Source organism: Oncorhynchus masou, chromosome 8 (assembly GCF_036934945.1).
Source record: "Oncorhynchus masou masou isolate Uvic2021 chromosome 8, UVic_Omas_1.1, whole genome shotgun sequence".
Lineage (NCBI taxonomy): Eukaryota > Metazoa > Chordata > Actinopteri > Salmoniformes > Salmonidae > Oncorhynchus > Oncorhynchus masou.
The window spans coordinates 2,528,241-2,549,003 of NC_088219.1; the positions used below are offsets into that span (position 1 = coordinate 2,528,241).

At 48.3% G+C, this 20,763-nt stretch overlaps 1 protein-coding gene across 2 annotated transcripts in view; it reads right to left on the reverse strand.

Moving 5' to 3' along the window:
- Positions 1 to 20,763, reverse strand: part of gbe1a (glucan (1,4-alpha-), branching enzyme 1a) — a 188,667-nt gene that overhangs the window by 26,905 nt on the left and 140,999 nt on the right. For both annotated transcript variants that reach the window (XM_064971318.1, XM_064971317.1), the window contains 2 exons: positions 15,190 to 15,377; positions 13,665 to 13,795 (listed from right to left, as the gene is read on the reverse strand). In XM_064971318.1, the coding sequence (XP_064827390.1) occupies positions 13,665 to 13,795; positions 15,190 to 15,377 (319 nt within the window). The remainder of the gene's footprint in view (positions 1 to 13,664; positions 13,796 to 15,189; positions 15,378 to 20,763) is intronic.

Below are 20,763 nucleotides of genomic sequence, written 5' to 3' on the forward strand. Positions count from 1 at the left end.
GGAACTGCTGACACACTCCAGCCACATGAGGTCTTGCATTGTCTTGCATAAGGAGGAACCCAGGGCCAACCGCACCAGCATATGGTCTCACAAGGGGTCTGAGGATCTCATCTCGGTACCTAATGGCAGTCAGGCTACCTCTGGCGAGCACATGGAGGGCTGTGTGGCCCCCCAAAGAAATGCCACCCCACACCATGACTGACCCACCGCCAAACCGTTCATGCTGGAGGATGTTGCAAGCAGCAGAATGTTCTCCACGGCGTCTCCAGACTGTCACGTCTGTCACATATGCTCAGGGTGAACCTGCTTTCATCTGTGAAGAGCACAGGGCGCCAGTTGCGAATTTGCCAATCTTGGTGTTCTCTGGCAAATGCCAAAGGTCCTGCACGGTGTTGGGCTGTAAGCACAACCCCCACCTGTGGTCGTCGGGCCCTCATACCACCCTGATGGAGTCTGTTTCTGACCGTTTGAGCAGACACATGGAGGTCATTTTGCAGGGCTCTGGCAGTGCTCCTCCTTGCACAAAGGCGGAGGTAGCGGTCCTGCTGCTGGGTTGTTGCCCTCCTACGGCCTCCTCCACGTCTCCTGATGTACTGGCCTGTCTCCTGGTAGCGCCTCCATGCTCTGGACACTACGCTGACAGACACAGCAAACCTTCTTGCCACAGCTCGCATTGATGTGTCATCCTGGATGAGCTGCACTATCTGAGCCACTTGTGTGGGTTGTAGACTCCGTCTCATGCTACCACTAGAGTGAAAGCACCGCCAGCATTCAAAAGTGACCAAAACATCAGCCAGGAAGCATAGGAACTGAGAGGTTATCTCCTGCAGAACCACTCCTTTATTGGGGGTGTGTTGCTAATTGCCTATAATTACCACCTGTTGTCTATTCCATTTGCACAACAGCATGTGAAATGTATTGTCAATCAGTGTTGCTTCCTAAGTGGACAGTTTGATTTCACAGAAGTGTGATTGACTTGGAGTTACATTGTGTTGTTTAAGTGTTCCCTTTATTTTTTTGAGCAGTGTATAATATCCCATTCCCTACCACAGAGACAGAAGTTATACCTACCACAGAGACAGAGACAGGAGTTATACCTACCACATAGACAGGGGTTATACCTACCACAGAGACAGGGTTATACCTACCACAGAGACAGAGACAGGGGTTATACCTACCACAGAGACAGGGTTATACCTACCACAGAGACAGGGTTATACCTACCACAGAGACAGAGACAGGGGTTATACCTACCACAGAGACAGGGTTATTCCTACCACAGAGACAGGGGTTATACCTACCACAGAGACAGGGGTTATACATTGGCTTGCGAAAGAATTCGGCCCCCTTGAACTTTGCGACCTTTTGCCACATTTCAGGCTTCAAACATAAAGATATAAAACTGTATTTTTTTGTGAAGAATCAACAACAAGTGGGACACAATCATGAAGTGGAACGACATTTATTGGATGTTTCAAACTTTTTTAGCAAATCAAAAACTGAAAAATTGGGCGTGCAAAATTATTTGGCCGCCTTAAGTTAATACTTTGTAGCGCCACCTTTTGCTGCGATGACAGCTGTAAGTCGCTTGGGGTATGTCTATCAGTTTTGCACATCGAGAGACTGAATGGGATGGCGTATCGCTGCAGAATGCTTTGGTAGCCATGCTGGTTAAGTGTGCCTTGAATTCTAAATAAATCACTGACAGGGTCACCAGCAAAGCACCATCACACCACCTCCTCCTCCATGCTTCACAGTGAGAACTACACATGCGTAGATCATCCGTTCACCCACACCGCGTTTCACAAAGACACGCCGGTTGGAACCAAAAATATTACATTTGGACTCATCAGACCAAAGGACAGATTTCCACCAGTCTATTGTTCGTTGCTCATGTTTCTTGACCCAAGAAAGTCCCTTCTTCTTATTTGTGTTCTTTAGTTTAGTTTCCTTGTAGCAATTCAACCATGAAGGCCTGATTCACACAGTCTCTGAACAGTTGATGTTGAGATGTGTCCGTGAAGCATTTATTTGGGCTGCAACCTGAGGCTGGTAACTCTAATGAATTTATCCTCTGCAGCAGGTAAATCTGGGTCTTCCTTTCCTGTGAGAGACAGATTCATCATAGCGCTTGATGGTTTTTGCGACTGCACTTGAAGAAACTTTCAAAGTTTTTGAAATGTTCCATATTGACTGACATTAATGTCTTAAAGTAATGATGGACTGTCGTTTCTCTTTTCTTATTTGATCTGTTCTTGACATAATATTTTTTAATTTGACCTTTATTTAACTAGGCAAGTCAGTTAAGTATATATTCTTATTTACAATGACAGCCTACCAGGGAACATTTTTATTATTTGAGCTGTTCTTGCCAGAATATGAACTTGGTCTTTAACCAAATAGGGCAATCTTCTGTATACCAGCCCTACCTTGTCACAACACAACTGATTGGCTCAAACGCTTTAAGGAAATAAATTCCACAAATTATATTTTAACAAGGCACACATGTTAATTGAAATGCATTCCAGGTGACTACCCCATGAAGCTGGTTGAGAGAATGCTAAGAGTGTGCAAAGCTGTCATCAAGGCTACTTTGAAGAATCTAAAATATATTTGGATTTATTTAACACTTTTTAGGTTACTACATTATTTCATAGTGTTGATGTATTCACTATTATTCTACAATGTAGAAAATAATACAAATGAAGAAAAACCCTGGAATAAGTAGGCCTGTAAACTTTTGACAGGTACTGTATATTTCCGTTACAAAATGTTTTTTTATACAGTGTACTAATGAATACACCCCCCTGCTCTTCCAAACACCTCTGTCAGTGACCAATCCTCACCACTAGGGGTCCTCAGCTGCTACAGAGATCAAGAGATGGAGTCTGGCTTCAACACAACATGACATACCCGAACACTTCCTCTTGAAGTACCACACATTTCAAAGCAATGGATTGGTTTAGTGGGACCATCATTTTTCGTATTACCAGTCATTTCCTTTCAAATCAGTGAAGTGGACACTTTGGGAGAAAGGTGAGATCCTTGGGATGTACTCTCTGCCTCTCTAGATGTCAGTGACCAGTCATCACCACTAGGGGTCCTCAGTGATTTATCTACAGAAAACAGTTCAGGGAACAACTGGCTTTAATAACATTACATATATATATTTATTTATTTATTTAACCCTTTATTTAACCAGGCAAGTCAGCTAAGAACACATTCTTATTTATGATGATGGCCTCCCCCCCCCCCCGGACGACGCTGTCATGTGCCGTACTATGGGACTCCCTATCACGGCCGGATGTGACACAGCCTGGAATCGAACCAGGGTCTGTAGTGACGCCTCTAGCACTGAGATGCAGTGCCTTATACACTCGGGAGCGCAGCGGTCTAAGGCACATACTGAATGTTGACACCGGATATGACAAGACAAAACACGCTAAAGTGTGCTGGCCATTAATGCTTCCCTTACCCCTGTTCTCAACCTGCCTGGCTCGTAATTTAGAACAAAGATTATACCACCTCTGTCCTTTATCACCTGCTAGGAGAGGGATCACACAGAGAGAGAGAGAAAACAGATCAGAGGGAGAGAGAGAGAGAGGGAAGAAAAAGAGGGGATTCAGAAGGAAATTGGAGCTTCTGGAGGGATTTCTACTAAAACCTGCAAACACAAGACAATATCCTGCTGTTCCGTTCAAAGCTACCTGCACTCGTCCTCTCGAGGCCTTTTGAATTCCTTGCTGAAGTTACACTGGTGAAATGGTACGGACTGGTCTCTCTCTCTCCCTCTCTGAGGACACCTGCCACACAATGTAAGAGAACAAGTAGAAGCTTCCTCTGTTCTTTCCTTCCTCCTCCTCCTCTCTGATTCTGGGTGAATCTCCCACTATCTGAAAACAAACCAGCAAAATGTAAATCTCTGCCTTGTTTTCTCCTTCTGCCTGCAGTTTCCTCTCCTCTCTCTTTGTCTTCTAGCTGCAGTTCACCGTTTCCCTCTCTCTTTGTCTTCTAGCTGCAGTTCACCGTTTCCCTCTCTCCTTAGTTAACATGACACCGTTTCCCTCCCTCTCCCTAGTTAACATGACACCGTTTCCCTCCCTCTCCCTAGTTAACATGACACCGTTTCCCTCCCTCTCCCTAGTTAACATGACACCGTTTCCCTCCCTCTCCCTAGTTAACATGACACCGTTTCCCTCACTCTCCCTAGTTAACATGACACCGTTTCCCTCCCTCTCCCTAGTTAACATGACACAGTTTCCTCTCTCTCCTAGTTAACATGACACCGTTTCTCTCTCTCTCCCTAGTTAACATGACACCGTTTCCCTCCCTCTCCCTAGTTAACATGACACCGTTTCTCTCTCTCTCCCTAGTTAACATGACACCGTTTCCCTCTCTCTCCCTAGTTAACATGACACCGTTTCCCTCTCTCTCCCTAGTTAACATGACACCGTTTCCCTCTCTCCCCCTAGTTAACATGACACCCTCTCCTCTCTTCCTTCCTTCCTCCCTCCCACTCTTCTTTCCTTCCTTCCTCCCTCCCTCTCTTCCTTCCTTCCTTCCTCCCTCTCTTCCTTCCTTCCTTCCTCCTCTTCCTTCCTTCCTTCCTTCCTCCCTCTCTTCCTTCCTTCCTTCCTTCCTCCCTCTCTTCCTTCCTTCCTTCCTCCCTCCCTCTCTTCCTTCCTTCCTCCCTCTCTTCCTTCCTTCCTCCCTCCCTCTCTACCTTCCTTCCTCCCTCCATCACTACCTCCCGCCCCCTCCCTCCCTCCCTCGCCCTCCCTCCTCGCCCTCCCTCCCTCCATCACTACCTCCCTCCCTCCCTCCCTCCCCTCCCCTCCCTCCCTCCCTCGCCCTCCCTCCCTCCCTCGCCCTCCCTCCCTCCCTCCCTCTCTACCTTCCTCCCCCTCCCTCCCTCTTCCTTCCTTCCACCCTCCCTCTCTTCCTTCCTTCCACCCTCCCTCTCTTCCTTCCTCCCTCCCTCTTCCTTCCTCCTTCCTTCCTTCCTTCCTTCCTTCCTTCCTTCCTCCCTCTCTTCCTTCCTTCCTTCCTCCCTCCCTCTCTACCTTCCTTCCTCCCTCCCTCTCTTCCTTCCATCCTTCCTTCCTTCCTTCCTTCCTTCCTTCCACCCTCCCTTCCTTCCTTCCTTCCTTCCTCTCTTCCTCCCTCTCTTCGTTCTTCCCTCCCTCTCTTCCTCCCTCTTCATTCCTCCCTCCCTCTCTTCCTTCCTTCCTTCCTTCCTTCCTTCCTTCCTTCCTTCCTTCCTTCCTTCCTTCCTTCCTTCCTCTCTTCCTCCCTCTCTTCGTTCCTCCCTCCCTCTCTTCCTCCCTCCCTCTCTTCCTCCCTCCCTCTCTTCGTTCCTCCCTCTCTTCGTTCCTCCCTCTCTTCGTTCCTCCCTCCCTCCTCTCTTCCTCCCTCCTGTCTTCCTCCCTCCATCTTGGTAGATCCTCCTGTGTAATTCTTCTCTGATAGACAGACAGACCAAGAAGAGGTCTATCTAGATGTCAGTCCGTCAAGTCTGTCTCGACGTCCGTCCGTCTGCTGTGATCTACACCATTACACATCTCTATCAGTCTACAGTACCTACCTCCTCGCTCCTCAGGGTGTGCGTGTCTGTTTGTGTCTGTGCGTGACTGTGTGTGTGTGTGTGACAGAGAGCGAGAGTTGCTGTGAGACGGCGGGATGAAAGGAAATATAAAGTAAATATGAGCCTGGGTAAAACAGCAGGAAGCCAGTTTTGGAGAATAGATTTAGTGAAGTCTGTGTGTGACACCACAGTGTGTGATAAACCAGGACTACTGAACAGAGCTGTTAGAATGACCAGTTCAGCTAATGGGCAGTTAGTAGCATGTTACTACAGTCCTGTAACACACACAGGCGAGAGCCAAGCACGTTCCTACACTGACCCACCCGGTGTGTGTGTGTGCGTGAGCACGCGTGTGTGTCTAGTCCGATTGGCTAAAAGCTCCTTGGCCTAGTGGTTGCCCCTGGAGACCAATAGTCTCGATAAACACCAGCAGGGGATTTGATTGATCCTCAGCGAGCTACCGCCATCTCTCCTCAGCTATCTCTCCATCCCTCCCTCCCTCCTCCATCCATCCCTCCCTCCCTCCTCCATCCCTCCCTCCTCCATCCATCCCTCCCTCCCTCCTCCATCCATCCCTCCCTCCCTCCTCCATCCATCCCTCCCTCCCTCCCCCTCCCTCCCTCCCTCCTCCATCCCTTCCTCCTCCATCCATCCCTCCCTCCCTCCCTCCCTCCCTCCCTCCTCCATCCATACCTCCCTCCCTCCTCCATCCATCCCTCCCTCCCTCCTCCATCCATCCATCCATCCCTCCCTCCTCCATCCATCCATATATACCTACACTACATAACCAAAAGTATGTGGACACCTGCTCGTTGAACATCTCATTCCAAAATCATGGGCATTTAATATGGAGTTGGTCGTCCCCCCCTTTGCTGCTATAACAGCCTCCTCTCTTCTGGGAAGGCTTTCCACTAGATGTTGGTACATTGCTGCTATAACAGCCTCCTCTCTTCTGGGAAGGCTTTCCACTAGATGTTGGAACATTTCTGCTATAACAGCCTCCACTCTTCTGGGAAGGCTTTCCACTAGATGTTGGAACATTGCTGCTATAACAGCCTCCACTCTTCTGGGAAGGCTTTCCACTAGATGTAGGAACATTGCTGCTATAACAGCCTCCACTCTTCTGGGAAGGCTTTCCACTAGATGTTGGAACATTGCTGCTATAACAGCCTCCACTCTCCTGGGAAGGCTTTCCACTAGATGTTGGAACATTGCTGCTGTAACAGCCTCCACTCTTCTGCATTAGTGAGGTCTGCACTGATGTTGGGCAATTAGGTCTGACTCGCAGTTGGCATTGCAATTCATCCCAAAGGTGTTTGACAAACCATTTCTGTACGGACCTCATTTTGTGAACGGGGCATTGTCATGCTGGAATAGGAAAGGGTCTTCACCAAACTGTTGCCACAAAGTTGGAAGCACAGAATCGTCTAGAATGTCATTGTGTGTTGTAGGGTTAAGATTTTCCTTCACTGGAACTAAGGATCCCGAACCATGAAAAACAGCCCCAGACCATTATTCATCATCCACCAAACTCTACAGTTGGCACTACGCACTCGGGCAGGTGGCGTTCTCCTGGCATCCGCCAAACCCAGATTAATCCGTCGTACTGCCAGATAGTGAAGTGATTCATCATTCCAGAGAACGAGTTTCCACTGCTCCAGAGTCCAATGGTGGCAAGCTTTACACCACTCCATCCGATGCTTGGCATTGCGTATGGTGGTCTTAGGCTTGTGTGCAGCTGCTCGGCCATGCAAACCCATTTCATGAAGCTCACGACTAACAGTTATTGTGTTGACGTTACTTCCAGAGGCAGTTTGGAACTCGGTATTGAGTGTTGCAACCGAGGACAGACGGTTTTTACATGCCACGCACTTCAGCACTCTGCGGTCCCGTTCTGTGAGCTTGTGTGGCCTACCACTTCGCGGCCGAGCCGGTGTTTCTCCTAGACGTTTCCACTTCACAATAACAGCACTTACAGTTGACCGGGGCAGCTCTAGCAGGGCAGAAATGTCACAAACTAACCTGTTGGAAAGGTAGCATCCTAGGGCACATCCCATCTTCAGTAGTCACCTCACCGTGTCAATGAGAAGAATCTTCTCTAGTCACCTCACCGTGTCAATGAAAAGCATCTTCTCTAGTCACCTCACTGTGTCAATGAGAAGAATCTTCTCTAGTCACCTCACTGTGTCAATGAGAAGAATCTTCTCTAGTCACCTCACTGTGTCAATGAGAAGAATCTTCTCTAGTCACCTCACTGTGTCAATGAGAAGAATCTTCTCTAGTCACCTCACTGTGTCAATGAGAAGCATCTTCTCTAGTCACCTCACTGTGTCAATGAGAAGAATCTTCTCTAGTCACCTCACTGTGTCAATGAGAAGAATCTTCTCTAGTCACCTCACTGTGTCAATGAGAAGAATCTTCTCTAGTCACCTCACTGTGTCAATGAAAAGCATCTTCTCTAGTCACCACACTGTGTCAATGAGAAGAATCTTCTCTAGTCACCTCACTGTGTCAATGAGAAGAATCTTCTCTAGTCACCTCACTGTGTCAATGAGAATAATCTTCAGTAGTCACCTCACTGTGTCAATGAGAAGCATCTTCTCTAGTCACCTCACTGTGTCAATGAGAAGCATCTTCTCTAGTCACCTCACTGTGTCAATGAGAAGCATCTTCTCTAGTCACCTCACTGTGTCAATGAGAACCATCTTCTCTAGTCACCTCACTGTGTCAATGAGAAGCATCTTCTCTAGTCACCTCACTGTGTCAATGAGAAGAATCTTCTCTAGTCACCTCACTGTGTCAATGAAAAGCATCTTCTCTAGTCACCTCACTGTGTCAATGAGAAGCATCTTCTCTAGTCACCTCACTGTGTCAATGAGAAGCATCTTCTCTAGTCACCTCACTGTGTCAATGAGAAGCATCTTCTCTAGTCACCTCACTGTGTCAATGAGAAGCATCTTCAGTAGTCACCTCACTGTGTCAATGAGAAGCATCTTCTCTAGTCACCTCACTGTGTCAATGAGAAGCATCTTCTCTAGTCACCTCACTGTGTCAATGAGAAGCATCTTCTCTAGTCACCACACTGTGTCAATGAGAAGCATCTTCTCTAGTCACCTCACTGTGTCAATGAGAAGCATCTTCAGTAGTCACCTCACTGTGTCAATGAGAAGCATCTTCTCTAGTCACCTCACTGTGTCAATGAGAAGCATCTTCTCTAGTCACCTCACTGTGTCAATGAGAAGCATCTTCTCTAGTCACCTCACTGTGTCAATGAGAAGCATCTTCTCTAGTCACCTCACTGTGTCAATGAGAAGCATCTTCAGTAGTCACCTCACTGTGTCAATGAGAAGCATCTTCTCTAGTCACCTCACTGTGTCAATGAGAAGCATCTTCTCTAGTCACCTCACTGTGTCAATGAGAAGCATCTTCTCTAGTCACCACACTGTGTCAATGAGAAGCATCTTCTCTAGTCACCTCACTGTGTCAATGAGAAGCATCTTCAGTAGTCACCTCACTGTGTCAATGAGAAGCATCTTCTCTAGTCACCTCACTGTGTCAATGAGAAGCATCTTCTCTAGTCACCTCACTGTGTCAATGAGAAGAATCTTCAGTAGTCACCTCACTGTGTCAATGAGAAGCATCTTCTCTAGTCACCTCACTGTGTCAATGAGAAGCATCTTCTCTAGTCACCACACTGTGTCAATGAGAAGCATCTTCTCTAGTCACCTCACTGTGTCAATGAGAAGCATCTTCTCTAGTCACCTCACTGTGTCAATGAGAAGCATCTTCTCTAGTCACCTCACTGTGTCAATGAGAAGCATCTTCTCTAGTCACCTCACTGTGTCAATGAGAAGCATCTTCAGTAGTCATCTCACTGTGTCAATGAGAAGCATCTTCTCTAGTCACCTCACTGTGTCAATGAGAAGAATCTTCTCTAGTCACCTCACTGTGTCAATGAGAAGTATCTTCTCTAGTCACCTCACTGTGTCAATGAGAAGCATCTTCTCTAGTCACCTCACTGTGTCAATGAGAAGAATCTTCTCTAGTCACCTCACTGTGTCAATGAGAAGTATCTTCTCTAGTCACCTCACTGTGTCAATGAGAAGCATCTTCAGTAGTCACCTCACTGTGTCAATGAGAAGCATCTTCTCTAGTCACCTCACTGTGTCAATGAGAAGCATCTTCAGTAGTCACCTCACTGTGTCAATGAGAAGCATCTTCTCTAGTCACCTCACTGTGTCAATGAGAAGCATCTTCAGTAGTCACCTCACTGTGTCAATGAGAAGCATCTTCTCTAGTCACCTCACTGTGTCAATGAGAAGCATCTTCAGTAGTCACCTCACTGTGTCAATGAGAAGCATCTTCAGTAGTCACCTCACTGTGTCAATGAGAAGCATCTTCTCTAGTCACCTCACTGTGTCAATGAGAAGCATCTTCTCTAGTCACCTCACTGTGTCAATGAGAAGCATCTTCTCTAGTCACCTCACTGTGTCAATGAGAAGCATCTTCTCTAGTCACCTCACTGTGTCAATGAGAAGCATCTTCTCTAGTCACTGTGTCAATGAGAAGCATCTTCTCTGTCAACTGTGTCAATGAGAAGCATCTTCTCTAGTCACCTCACTGTGTCAATGAGAAGCATCTTCTCTAGTCACCACACTGTGTCAATGAGAAGCATCTTCTCTAGTCACCACACTGTGTCAATGAGAAGCATCTTCTCTAGTCACCTCACTGTGTCAATGAGAAGCATCTTCTCTAGTCACCTCACTGTGTCAATGAGAAGCATCTTCTCTAGTCACCTCACTGTGTCAATGAGAAGCATCTTCTCTAGTCACCTCACTGTGTCAATGAGAAGCATCTTCTCTAGTCACCACACTGTGTCAATGAGAAGCATCTTCTCTAGTCACCACACTGTGTCAATGAGAAGCATCTTCTCTAGTCACCTCACTGTGTCAATGAGAAGCATCTTCTCTAGTCACCTCACTGTGTCAATGAGAAGCATCTTCAGTAGTCACCTCACTGTGTCAATGAGAAGCATCTTCAGTAGTCACCTCACTGTGTCAATGAGAAGCATCTTCAGTAGTCACCTCACTGTGTCAATGAGAAGCATCTTCTCTAGTCACCTCACTGTGTCAATGAGAAGCATCTTCAGTAGTCACCTCACTGTGTCAATGAGAAGCATCTTCAGTAGTCACCTCACTGTGTCAATGAGAAGTATCTTCTCTAGTCACCTCACTGTGTCAATGAGAAGCATCTTCTCTAGTCACCTCACTGTGTCAATGAGAAGAATCTTCTCTAGTCACCTCACTGTGTCAATGAGAAGCATCTTCTCTAGTCACCTCACTGTGTCAATGAGAAGCATCTTCAGTAGTCACCTCACTGTGTCAATGAGAAGCATCTTCTCTAGTCACCTCACTGTGTCAATGAGAAGCATCTTCAGTAGTCACCTCACTGTGTCAATGAGAAGCATCTTCAGTAGTCACCTCACTGTGTCAATGAGAAGCATCTTCTCTAGTCACCTCACTGTGTCAATGAGAAGCATCTTCAGTAGTCACCTCACTGTGTCAATGAGAAGCATCTTCTCTAGTCACCTCACTGTGTCAATGAGAAGCATCTTCAGTAGTCACCTCACTGTGTCAATGAGAAGCATCTTCTCTAGTCACCTCACTGTGTCAATGAGAAGCATCTTCAGTAGTCACCTCACTGTGTCAATGAGAAGCATCTTCTCTAGTCACCTCACTGTGTCAATGAGAAGCATCTTCAGTAGTCACCTCACTGTGTCAATGAGAAGCATCTTCAGTAGTCACCTCACTGTGTCAATGAGAAGCATCTTCTCTAGTCACCTCACTGTGTCAATGAGAAGCATCTTCTCTAGTCATCTCACTGTGTCAATGAGAAGCATCTTCTCTAGTCACCACACTGTGTCAATGAGAAGAATCTTCTCTAGTCATCTCACTGTGTCAATGAGAAGCATCTTCAGTAGTCACCTCACTGTGTCAATGAGAAGAATCTTCTCTAGTCACCTCACTGTGTCAATGAGAAGCATCTTCTCTAGTCACCTCACTGTGTCAATGAGAAGCATCTTCTCTAGTCACCTCACTGTGTCAATGAGAAGCATCTTCTCTAGTCACCTCACTGTGTCAATGAGAAGCATCTTCAGTAGTCACCTCACTGTGTCAATGAGAAGCATCTTCAGTAGTCACCTCACTGTGTCAATGAGAAGAATCTTCTCTAGTCACCTCACTGTGTCAATGAGAAGCATCTTCTCTAGTCACCTCACTGTGTCAATGAGAAGCATCTTCTCTAGTCACCTCACTGTGTCAATGAGAAGCATCTTCTCTAGTCACCACACTGTGTCAATGAGAAGCATCTTCTCTAGTCACCACACTGTGTCAATGAGAAGCATCTTCTCTAGTCACCTCACTGTGTCAATGAGAAGCATCTTCTCTAGTCACCTCACTGTGTCAATGAGAAGCATCTTCTCTAGTCACCTCACTGTGTCAATGAGAAGCATCTTCTCTAGTCACCTCACTGTGTCAATGAGAAGCATCTTCTCTAGTCACCACACTGTGTCAATGAGAAGCATCTTCTCTAGTCACCTCACTGTGTCAATGAGAAGTATCTTCTCTAGTCACCTCACTGTGTCAATGAAAAGCATCTTCAGTAGTCACCTCACTGTGTCAATGAGAAGCATCTTCTCTAGTCACCTCACCGTGTCAATGAGAATCATCTTCAGTAGTCACCTCACCGTGTCAATGAGAAGCATCTTCTCTAGTCACCTCACTGTGTCAATGAGAAGCATCTTCAGTAGTCACCTCACTGTGTCAATGAGAAGCATCTTCTCTAGTCACCTCACTGTGTCAATGAGAAGCATCTTCTCTAGTCACCTCACTGTGTCAATGAGAAGCATCTTCTCTAGTCACCTCACTGTGTCAATGAGAAGCATCTTCTCTAGTCACCTCACTGTGTCAATGAGAAGCATCTTCTCTAGTCACCTCACTGTGTCAATGAGAAGCATCTTCAATAGTCACCTCACTGTGTCAATGAGAAGCATCTTCTCTATCTCTCCCTCCCCCCACTCCCCCTATAATGCTGTTGCTTACAGTAGAACTACTGATGAAGTGAGATGTAGAGATCCCAACTCAGCTAATGCTGTTGCTAACAGCAACAGTGTATTAAAGTGAAGTCATAAAAACTATGTTATAACACATATGGAATCATGTAGTAACCAAAAAAAAAAGTGTTAAACAAAACAAAATATATTTTACATTCTTCAAAAGGAGCCACCTTTTGCCTTGATGACACTCTTGGCATTCTCTCAACCAGTTCAACCCGGAATGCTTTCCAACAGTTCTTGAAGGAGTTCCCACCTATGTTGGATTGGCGTTATTGGTGTTAAAATACAGCAGTTATGCTATTTTGAAACACCAGGACGCTGATGTCATACAGACTGTAGTTGGTGATGTCATACAGACTGTAGTTGGTGATGTCATAACGACTGTAGTTGGTGATGTCATACAGACTGTAGTTTGTGTGTTCATACTTTTTCATAACGACAAGATTGATGTCATGATGACAATAGAATGTTGATGATGTCACTGCGACAGCTGTTGATCGACGTGGTATAAACCAGAATTTAGTCTTGAAACCTTTGGTTGTTTACTACGCTACCGTACTCACTCTGTTTAGCACATGGCCTCACATGTAAAGAGATGGGCGGAGCTAAAGGCTTAAGAGGGTGTGAACGATGCTGAATGGGCGGGGCTAAAGGCTTAAGAGGGTGTGAACGATGCTGAATGGGTGGGGCTAAAGGCTTAAGAGGGCGTGAACAATGGGGATTGGGCAGGGCTAAAGGCTTAAGAGGGTGTGAACGATATTGAATGGGCGGGGCTAAAGGCTTTAGAGGGTGTGAACGATGCTGAATGGGCGGAGACAAAAGATCTCTCCAGTAGGTACCAAAAATATTCAAGGGTCATTTTCTCAAATGTGAGGTTATAAGTTTATCAAATTTTGTGTGTGTGTGGTGTCCCAGCGTGTGTGTGTGTGTGTACATGTCCCAGCGTCCCTCAGTAATAAAGGATACCTCCCGTTCGTCCCGGCTGCTATGCGGTAGTCACTGTAGCTGTTACTGGGGTGGAAGTTGAAAACAAACATAACGTTGGCTCTTTCAAACACGATCACTTTATCCTTTTCGTCCGCTGTGGTCATCAACACCTGAAGGAGAGAAGAAGAAGAGGAGGGTGGAAGAATGAGAGGAAAGAGAATATATAATTGTGATAGCAATTATGTGATTTCCCGCAAGACAGGAATGTCAGTGTTCTGCAATGGCCAGCGAAGAGCCCGGATCTCAATCCAATTGAGCACGTCTGGGACCTGTTGGATCGGAGGGTGAGGACTAGGGCGATTCCCCCCCAGAAATGTCCGGGAACTTGCAGGTGCCTTGGTGGAAGAGTGGGGTAACATCTCACAGCAAGAACTGCCAAATCTGGTGCAGTCTATGAGGAGATGCACTGCAGTACTTAATGCAGCTGGTGGCCACACCAGATACTGACTGTTACTTTTGATTTTGATCCCCCCTTGTTCAGGGACAAATTATTCCAGTTCTGTTAGTCACATGTCTGTGGAACTTGTTCAGTTTATGTCTCAGTTGGTGAATCTTATGTTCCTAAAAATATGTTTTGTTGAAAATATACGCATCGGCACAAAACGGAGGGAAAACTGCTGGAGTCAAGTGGCCTCTACAGTCTGGACATCACTGAGCCTAAAGATTAATGAGAAAGGGAGTTACAGAGCCTTATTCCAAAGCAGCAAGGTGTTAGACTATCAACTGGGGGGGAGCGATGGGATGTGAAACGAGAGCCTTCTTGTACGTGAGTTTGAACATCGAGAAGTCATGAGTAAAGTATAAATGTAATAGTGCTCACATATTTAAGCAATGCAAGGCACGGGGTGGGTGGGTTTATCCTTAGGCACGATGCAACGCGGAGTGCCTGGACGCAGCCCTTAGCCGTGGTATATTGGCCGTATACCACAAACCCCCGATGTGCGTTATTGTTATTATAAACTATTTATCAATGTAATTAGAGCAGAAAATATAACTATTTTTTTTTCATACCTGTTGTATAGGGGCTGATATACCATAGCTGTCAGCCAATCAGCATTCAGGGCACGAACAACACAGTTTATAATTTAAGATAGACGAGACCATCCCAAGAAATGATGTTGACGATTGCAGTGTCTTAGCTCCCAGGGAGAGAGACAGGAGAGGGGAGAAAGAGGGCCTACTAGAGGGAGGAAGGGGGAAGAGGGCCTACTAGAGAGACAGGAGAGGGGAGAAAGAGGCCCTACAAGAGAGAGGAGGGGGGAAAGAGGGGCTACTAGATAGAGGAGGGGGGAAAGAGGGCCTACTAGAGAGAGGAGGGGGGAAAGAGGGCCGACTAGAGAGAGAAGGGGGGAAAGAGGGCCTACTAGAGAGAGGAGGGGGGAAAGAGACAGGAGAGGGGAGAAAGAGGGTCTACTAGAGAGACAGGAGAGGGGAGAAAGAGGGCCTACTAGAGAAAAACAAAATGATTAAGTTGAAACAAATGAAATGTCTGCTTGTCTCCTACCTTCTGGGAGGCCAGCCATCCATATTTGTCCTCTGTGAGGTTCATGTCTCTGTCGAAAGCGTAAAGCTGTGTATAGCGGAGGTTGTTGTCAGGGTCTAACAGGTTGTACTGACGCCTGGCATACTGATAACTCTCGCCATTACCCTTCCTGGGGAAGTCCAGCCAATCTGGGTGGCCAAACTCATTACCTACGGGGAGACAAAAACAGAAAGAACACAGGTCTTTACTGAGAGACGCTCAAACAGACAGGGAGAGAGACAGGAGAGGGGGGGAAAGAGGGCCTACTAGAGGGAGAGAGACAGGAGAGGGGGGAAAGAGGCCCTACTAGAGGGAGAGAGACAGGAGAGGGGGAAAGAGGGCCTACTAGAGGGAGGAAGGGGGAAAGAGGTCCTACTAGAGGGAGAGAGACAGGAGAGGGGAGAAAGAGGTCCTACTAGAGGGAGAGAGACAGGAGAGGGGGGAAAGAGGGCCTACTAGAGGGAGAGAGACAGGAGAGGGGGAAAGAGGGCCTACAAGAGAGAGGAAGGGGGAAAGAGGTCCTACTAGAGGGAGAGAGACAGGAGAGGGGAGAAAGAGGGCCTACTAGAGGGAGAGAGACAGGAGAGGGGGAACGAGGGCCTACTAGAGGGAGGAAGGGGGGGGAAAGAGGTCCTACTAGAGGGAGAGAGACAGGAGAGGGGGAAAGAGGGCCTACTAGAGGGGGAGAGACAGGAGAGGGGGGGGCAGAGGGCCTACTAGAGGGAGAGAGACAGGAGAGGGGGGAAAGAGGGCCTACTAGAGGGAGGAAGGGGGAAAGAGGTCCTACTAGAGGGAGAGAGACAGGAGAGGGGGAAAGAGGGCCTACTAGAGGGGGAGAGACAGGAGAGGGGGGAAAGAGGGCCTACTAGAGGGGGAGAGACAGGAGAGGGGGGGCAGAGGGCCTACTAGAGAGAGGAAGGGGGAAAGAGGGCCTACTAGAGAGAGGAGGGGGAAAGAGGGCCTACTAGAGAGAGGAAGGGGGAAAGAGGTCCTACTAGAGGGAGAGAGACAGGAGAGGGGGGAAAGAGGGCCTACTAGAGGGAGAGAGACAGGAGAGGGGGAAAGAGGGCCTACTAGAGGGGGAGAGACAGGAGAGGGGGCAGAGGGCCTACTAGAGAGAGGAAGGGGGAAAGAGGGCCTACTAGAGAGAGGAGGGGGGAAAGAGGGCCTACTAGAGAGAGGAAGGGGGAAAGAGGTCCTACTAGAGGGAGAGAGACAAGAGGGGGGGGAAAGAGGTCCTACTAGAGGGAGAGAGACAGGAGAGGGGAGAAAGAGGTCCTACTAGAGGGAGAGAGACAGGAGAGGGGGGAAAGAGGGCCTACTAGAGGGAGGAAGGGGGAAAGAGGTCCTACTAGAGGGAGAGAGACAGGAGAGGGGAGAAAGAGGTCCTACTAGAGGGAGAGAGACAGGAGAGGGGGGAAAGAGGTCCTACTAGAGGGAGAGAGACAGGAGAGGGGAGAAAGAGGGCCTACTAGAGGGAGAGAGACAGGAGAGGGGAGAAAGAGGGCCTACTAGAGGGAGAGAGACAGGAGAGGGGAGAAAAAGGGCCTACTAGAGAGAGGAGGGGGGAAAGAGGGCCTACTATTTTTTTTATTTTTTTTATTTCACCATTATTTAACCAGGTAGGCTAGTTGAGAACAAGTTCTCATTTACAAATGCGACCTGGCCAAGATAAAGCATAGCAGTGTGAACAGACAATACAGAGTTACACATGGAGTAAACAATTAACAAGTCAATAACACAGTAGAAAAAAAAGGGGAGTCTATATACAATGTGTGCAAAAGGCATGAGGAGGTAGGCGAATAATTACAATATTGCAGATTAACACTGGATTGATAAATGATCATGTACAGGTAGAGATATTGGTGTGCAAAAGAGCAGAAAAGTAAATAAATAAAAACTGTGGGGATGAGGTAGGTGAAAATGGGTGGGCTATTTACCAATAGATTATGTACAGCTGCAGCGATCGGTTAGCTGCTCAGATAGCTGATGTTTGAAGTTGGTGAGGGAGATAAAGGTCTCCAACTTCAGCGAATTTTGCAATTCGTTCCAGTCACAGGCAGCAGAGTACTGGAACGAAAGGCGGCCGAATGAGGTGTTGGCTTTAGGGATGATCAGTGAGATACACCTGCTGGAGCGCGAGCTACGGATGGGTGTTGCCAACGTGACCAGTGAACTGAGATAAGGCGGAGCTTTACCTAGCATGGCCTTGTAGACGACCTGGAGCCAGTGGGTCTTGCGACGAATATGTAGCGAGGGCCAGCCGACTAGAGCATACAAGTCGCAGTGGTGGGTAGTATAAGGTGCTTTAGTGACAAAACGGATGGCACTGTGATAAACTGCATCCAGTTTGCTGAGAAGAGTGTTGGAAGCAATTTTGTAGATGACATCGCCGAAGTCGAGGATCGGTAGGATAGTCAGTTTTACTAGGGTAAGCTTGGCAGCGTGAGTGAAGGAGGCTTTGTTACGGAATAGAAAGCCGACTCTTGATTTGATTTTCGATTGGAGATGTTTGATATGGGTCTGGAAGGAGAGTTTGCAGTCTAGCCAGACACCTAGGTACTTATAGGTGTCCACATATTCAAGGTCGGAACCATCCAGTGTGGTGATGCTAGTCGGGCAAGCGGGTGCAGGCAGCGATCGGTTGAAAAGCATGCATTTGGTTTTACTAGCGTTTAAGAGCAGTTGGAGGCCACGGAAGGAGTGTTGTATGGCATTGAAGCTCGTTCGGAGGTTAGATAGCACAGTGTCCAATGACGGGCCGAAAGTATATAGAATGGTGTCGTCTGCGTAGAGGTGGATCAGGGAATCGCCCGCAGCAAGAGCAACATCATTGATATATACAGAGAAAAGAGTCGGCCCGAGAATTGAACCCTGTGGCACCCCCATAGATACTGCCAGGGGACCAGACAGGGGACTAGAGGGAGAGAGACAGGAGCGGGGAGAAAGAGGGCCTACTAGAGAGAGAGGGGGAAGAGGACCTACTAGAGAGAGAGGGGGGAAGAGGACCTACTAGAGAGAGGGGTGGAAAGAGGACCTACTAGAGAGAGAGGGGGGAAGAGGACCTACTAGAGAGAGGGGTGGAAAGAGGACCTACTAGAGAGAGAGGGGGAAGAGGACCTACTAGAGAGAGGGGTGGAAAGAGGACCTACTAGAGAGAGAGGGGGGAAGAGGACCTACTAGAGAGAGAGAGACAGGAGAAGGGGGAAAGAGGTCCTACTAGAGGGAGAGAGACAGGAGAGGGGGGAAAGAGGGCCTACTAGCGGGAGAGAGACAGGAGAGGGGAGAAAGAGGGCCTACCAGAGAGAGGAGGGGGGAAAGAGGGCCTACTAGAGGGAGAGAGACAGGAGAGGGGGAAATAGGTCCTACTAGAGGGAGAGAGACAGGAGAGGGGAGAAAGAGGGCCTACTAGAGAGAGGAGGGGGAAAAAGAGGGCCTACTAGAGAGAGGAGGGGGGAAAGAGGGCCTACTAGATAGACAGAAGAGGGGGAAAGAGGGCCTACTAGAGAGAGGAGGGGGAAAGAGGGCCTACTAGATAGAGGAGGGGGGAAAGAGGGCCTACTAGATAGAGGAGGGGGGAAAGAGGTCCTACTAGAGGGAGAGAGACAGGAGAGGGGGGGAAAGAGGGCCAACTAGAGGGAGAGAGACAGGAGAGGGGAGAAAGAGGGCCTACTAGAGGGAGAGAGACAGGAGAGGGGAGAAAGAGGGCCTACTAGAGGGAGAGAGACAGGAGAGGGGAGAAAGAGGGCCTACTAGAGAGAGAGACAGGAGAGGGGAGAAAGAGGGCCTACTAGAGGGAGAGAGACAGGAGAGGGGAGAAAGAGGTCCTACTAGAGGGAGAGAGACAGGAGAGGGGGGAAAGAGGGCCTACTAGAGAGAGGAGGGGGAAAGAGGGCCTACTAGAGAGAGGAGGGGGGAAAGAGGGCACACTAGAGAGAGAGGAGGGGGAGAAAGAGGGCCTACTAGAGAGAGGAGGGGGGAAAGAGGGCCTACTAGAGAGAGGAGGGGGGAAAGAGGGCCTACTAGATAAAGGAGGGGGGAAAGAGGTCCTACTAGATAGAGGAGGGGGGAAAGAGGGCCTACTAGAGGGAGAGAGACAGAAGAGGGGAGAAAGAGGGCCTACTAGAGAGAAAGGGGGGAGAGGACCTACTAGAGAGAGGGGGGGAAGAGGACCTACTAGAGAGAGGGGTGGAAGAGGACCTACTAGAGAGAGAGGGGGCAAGAAGACCTATTAGAGAGAGGGGGGAAGGGGACCTACTAGAGGGAGAGAGACAGGAGAGGGGGGAAAGAGGTCCTACTAGAGGGAGAGAGACAGGAGAAGGGGGAAAGAGGGCCACCTAGAGGGAGAGAGAAAGGACACGGGAGAAAGAGGGCCTACTAGAGAGAGGAAGGGGGGAGGGCCTACTAGAGACAGGAGAGGGGGGAAAGAGGTCCTACTAGAGGGAGAGAGACAGGAGAGGGGGGAAAGAGGGCCTACTAGAGGGAGAGAGACAGGAGAGGGGAGAAAGAGGTCCTACTAGAGGGAGAGAGACAGGAGAGGGGGGAAAGAGGGCCTACTAGAGAGAGGAGGGGGGAAAGAGGGCCTACTAGAGAGAGGAGGGGGGAAAGAGGGCCTACTAGAGAGAGGAGGGGCGAAAGAGGGCCTACTAGAGAGAGGAGGGGGGAAAGAGGGCCTACTAGAGAGACAGGAGAGGGGAGAAAGAGGGCCTACTAGAGGGAGGAAGGTGGAAGAGGGCCTACTAGAGAGACAGGAGAGGGGAGAAAGAGGGCCTACTAGAGAGAGGAGGGGGGAAAGAGGGCCTACTAGAGAGAGGAAGGGGGAAAGAGGGCCTACTAGAGAGGGGGGGGAGAGGACCTACTAGAGACAGGAGAGAGAAATAAAGACTCAACACCACTGATTCCACTTCAAAGCTCTGAAGACTAAAGTCTACAACACCAAAGAGTGAAAGACAGAAAGCACAGAGGAGAGAAGAAGAGAATATCAGGCAGAGCATTAGGAAGGAGAGGAATCACACAGAGGAGAGAAGAAGAGGATACCAGGCAGAGCATTAGGGAGGAGAGGAATCACACAGAGGAGAGAAGAAGAGAATACCAGGCAGAGCATTAGGAAGGAGTGGAATCACACAGAGGAGAGAAGAAAAGGCAGAGCATTAGGGAGGAGAGGAATCACACAGAGGAGAGAAGAAGAGAATACCAGGCAGAGCATTAGGGAGGAGTGGAATCACACAGAGGAGAGAAGAAGAGGCAGAGCATTAGGGAGGAGAGGAATCACACAGAGGAGAGAAGAAGAGGCAGAGCATTAGGGAGGAGAGGAATCACACAGAGGAGAGAAGAAGAGAATACCAGGCAGAGCATTAGGGAGGAGAGGAATCACACAGAGGAGAGAAGAAGAGAATACCAGGCAGAGCATTAGGGAGGAGTGGAATCACACAGAGGAGAGAAGAAGAGAATACCAGGCAGAGCATTAGGGAGGAGAGGAATCACACAGAGGAGAGAAGAAGAGGCAGAGCATTAGGGAGGAAAGGAATCACACAGAGGAGATAAGAAGAGAATACC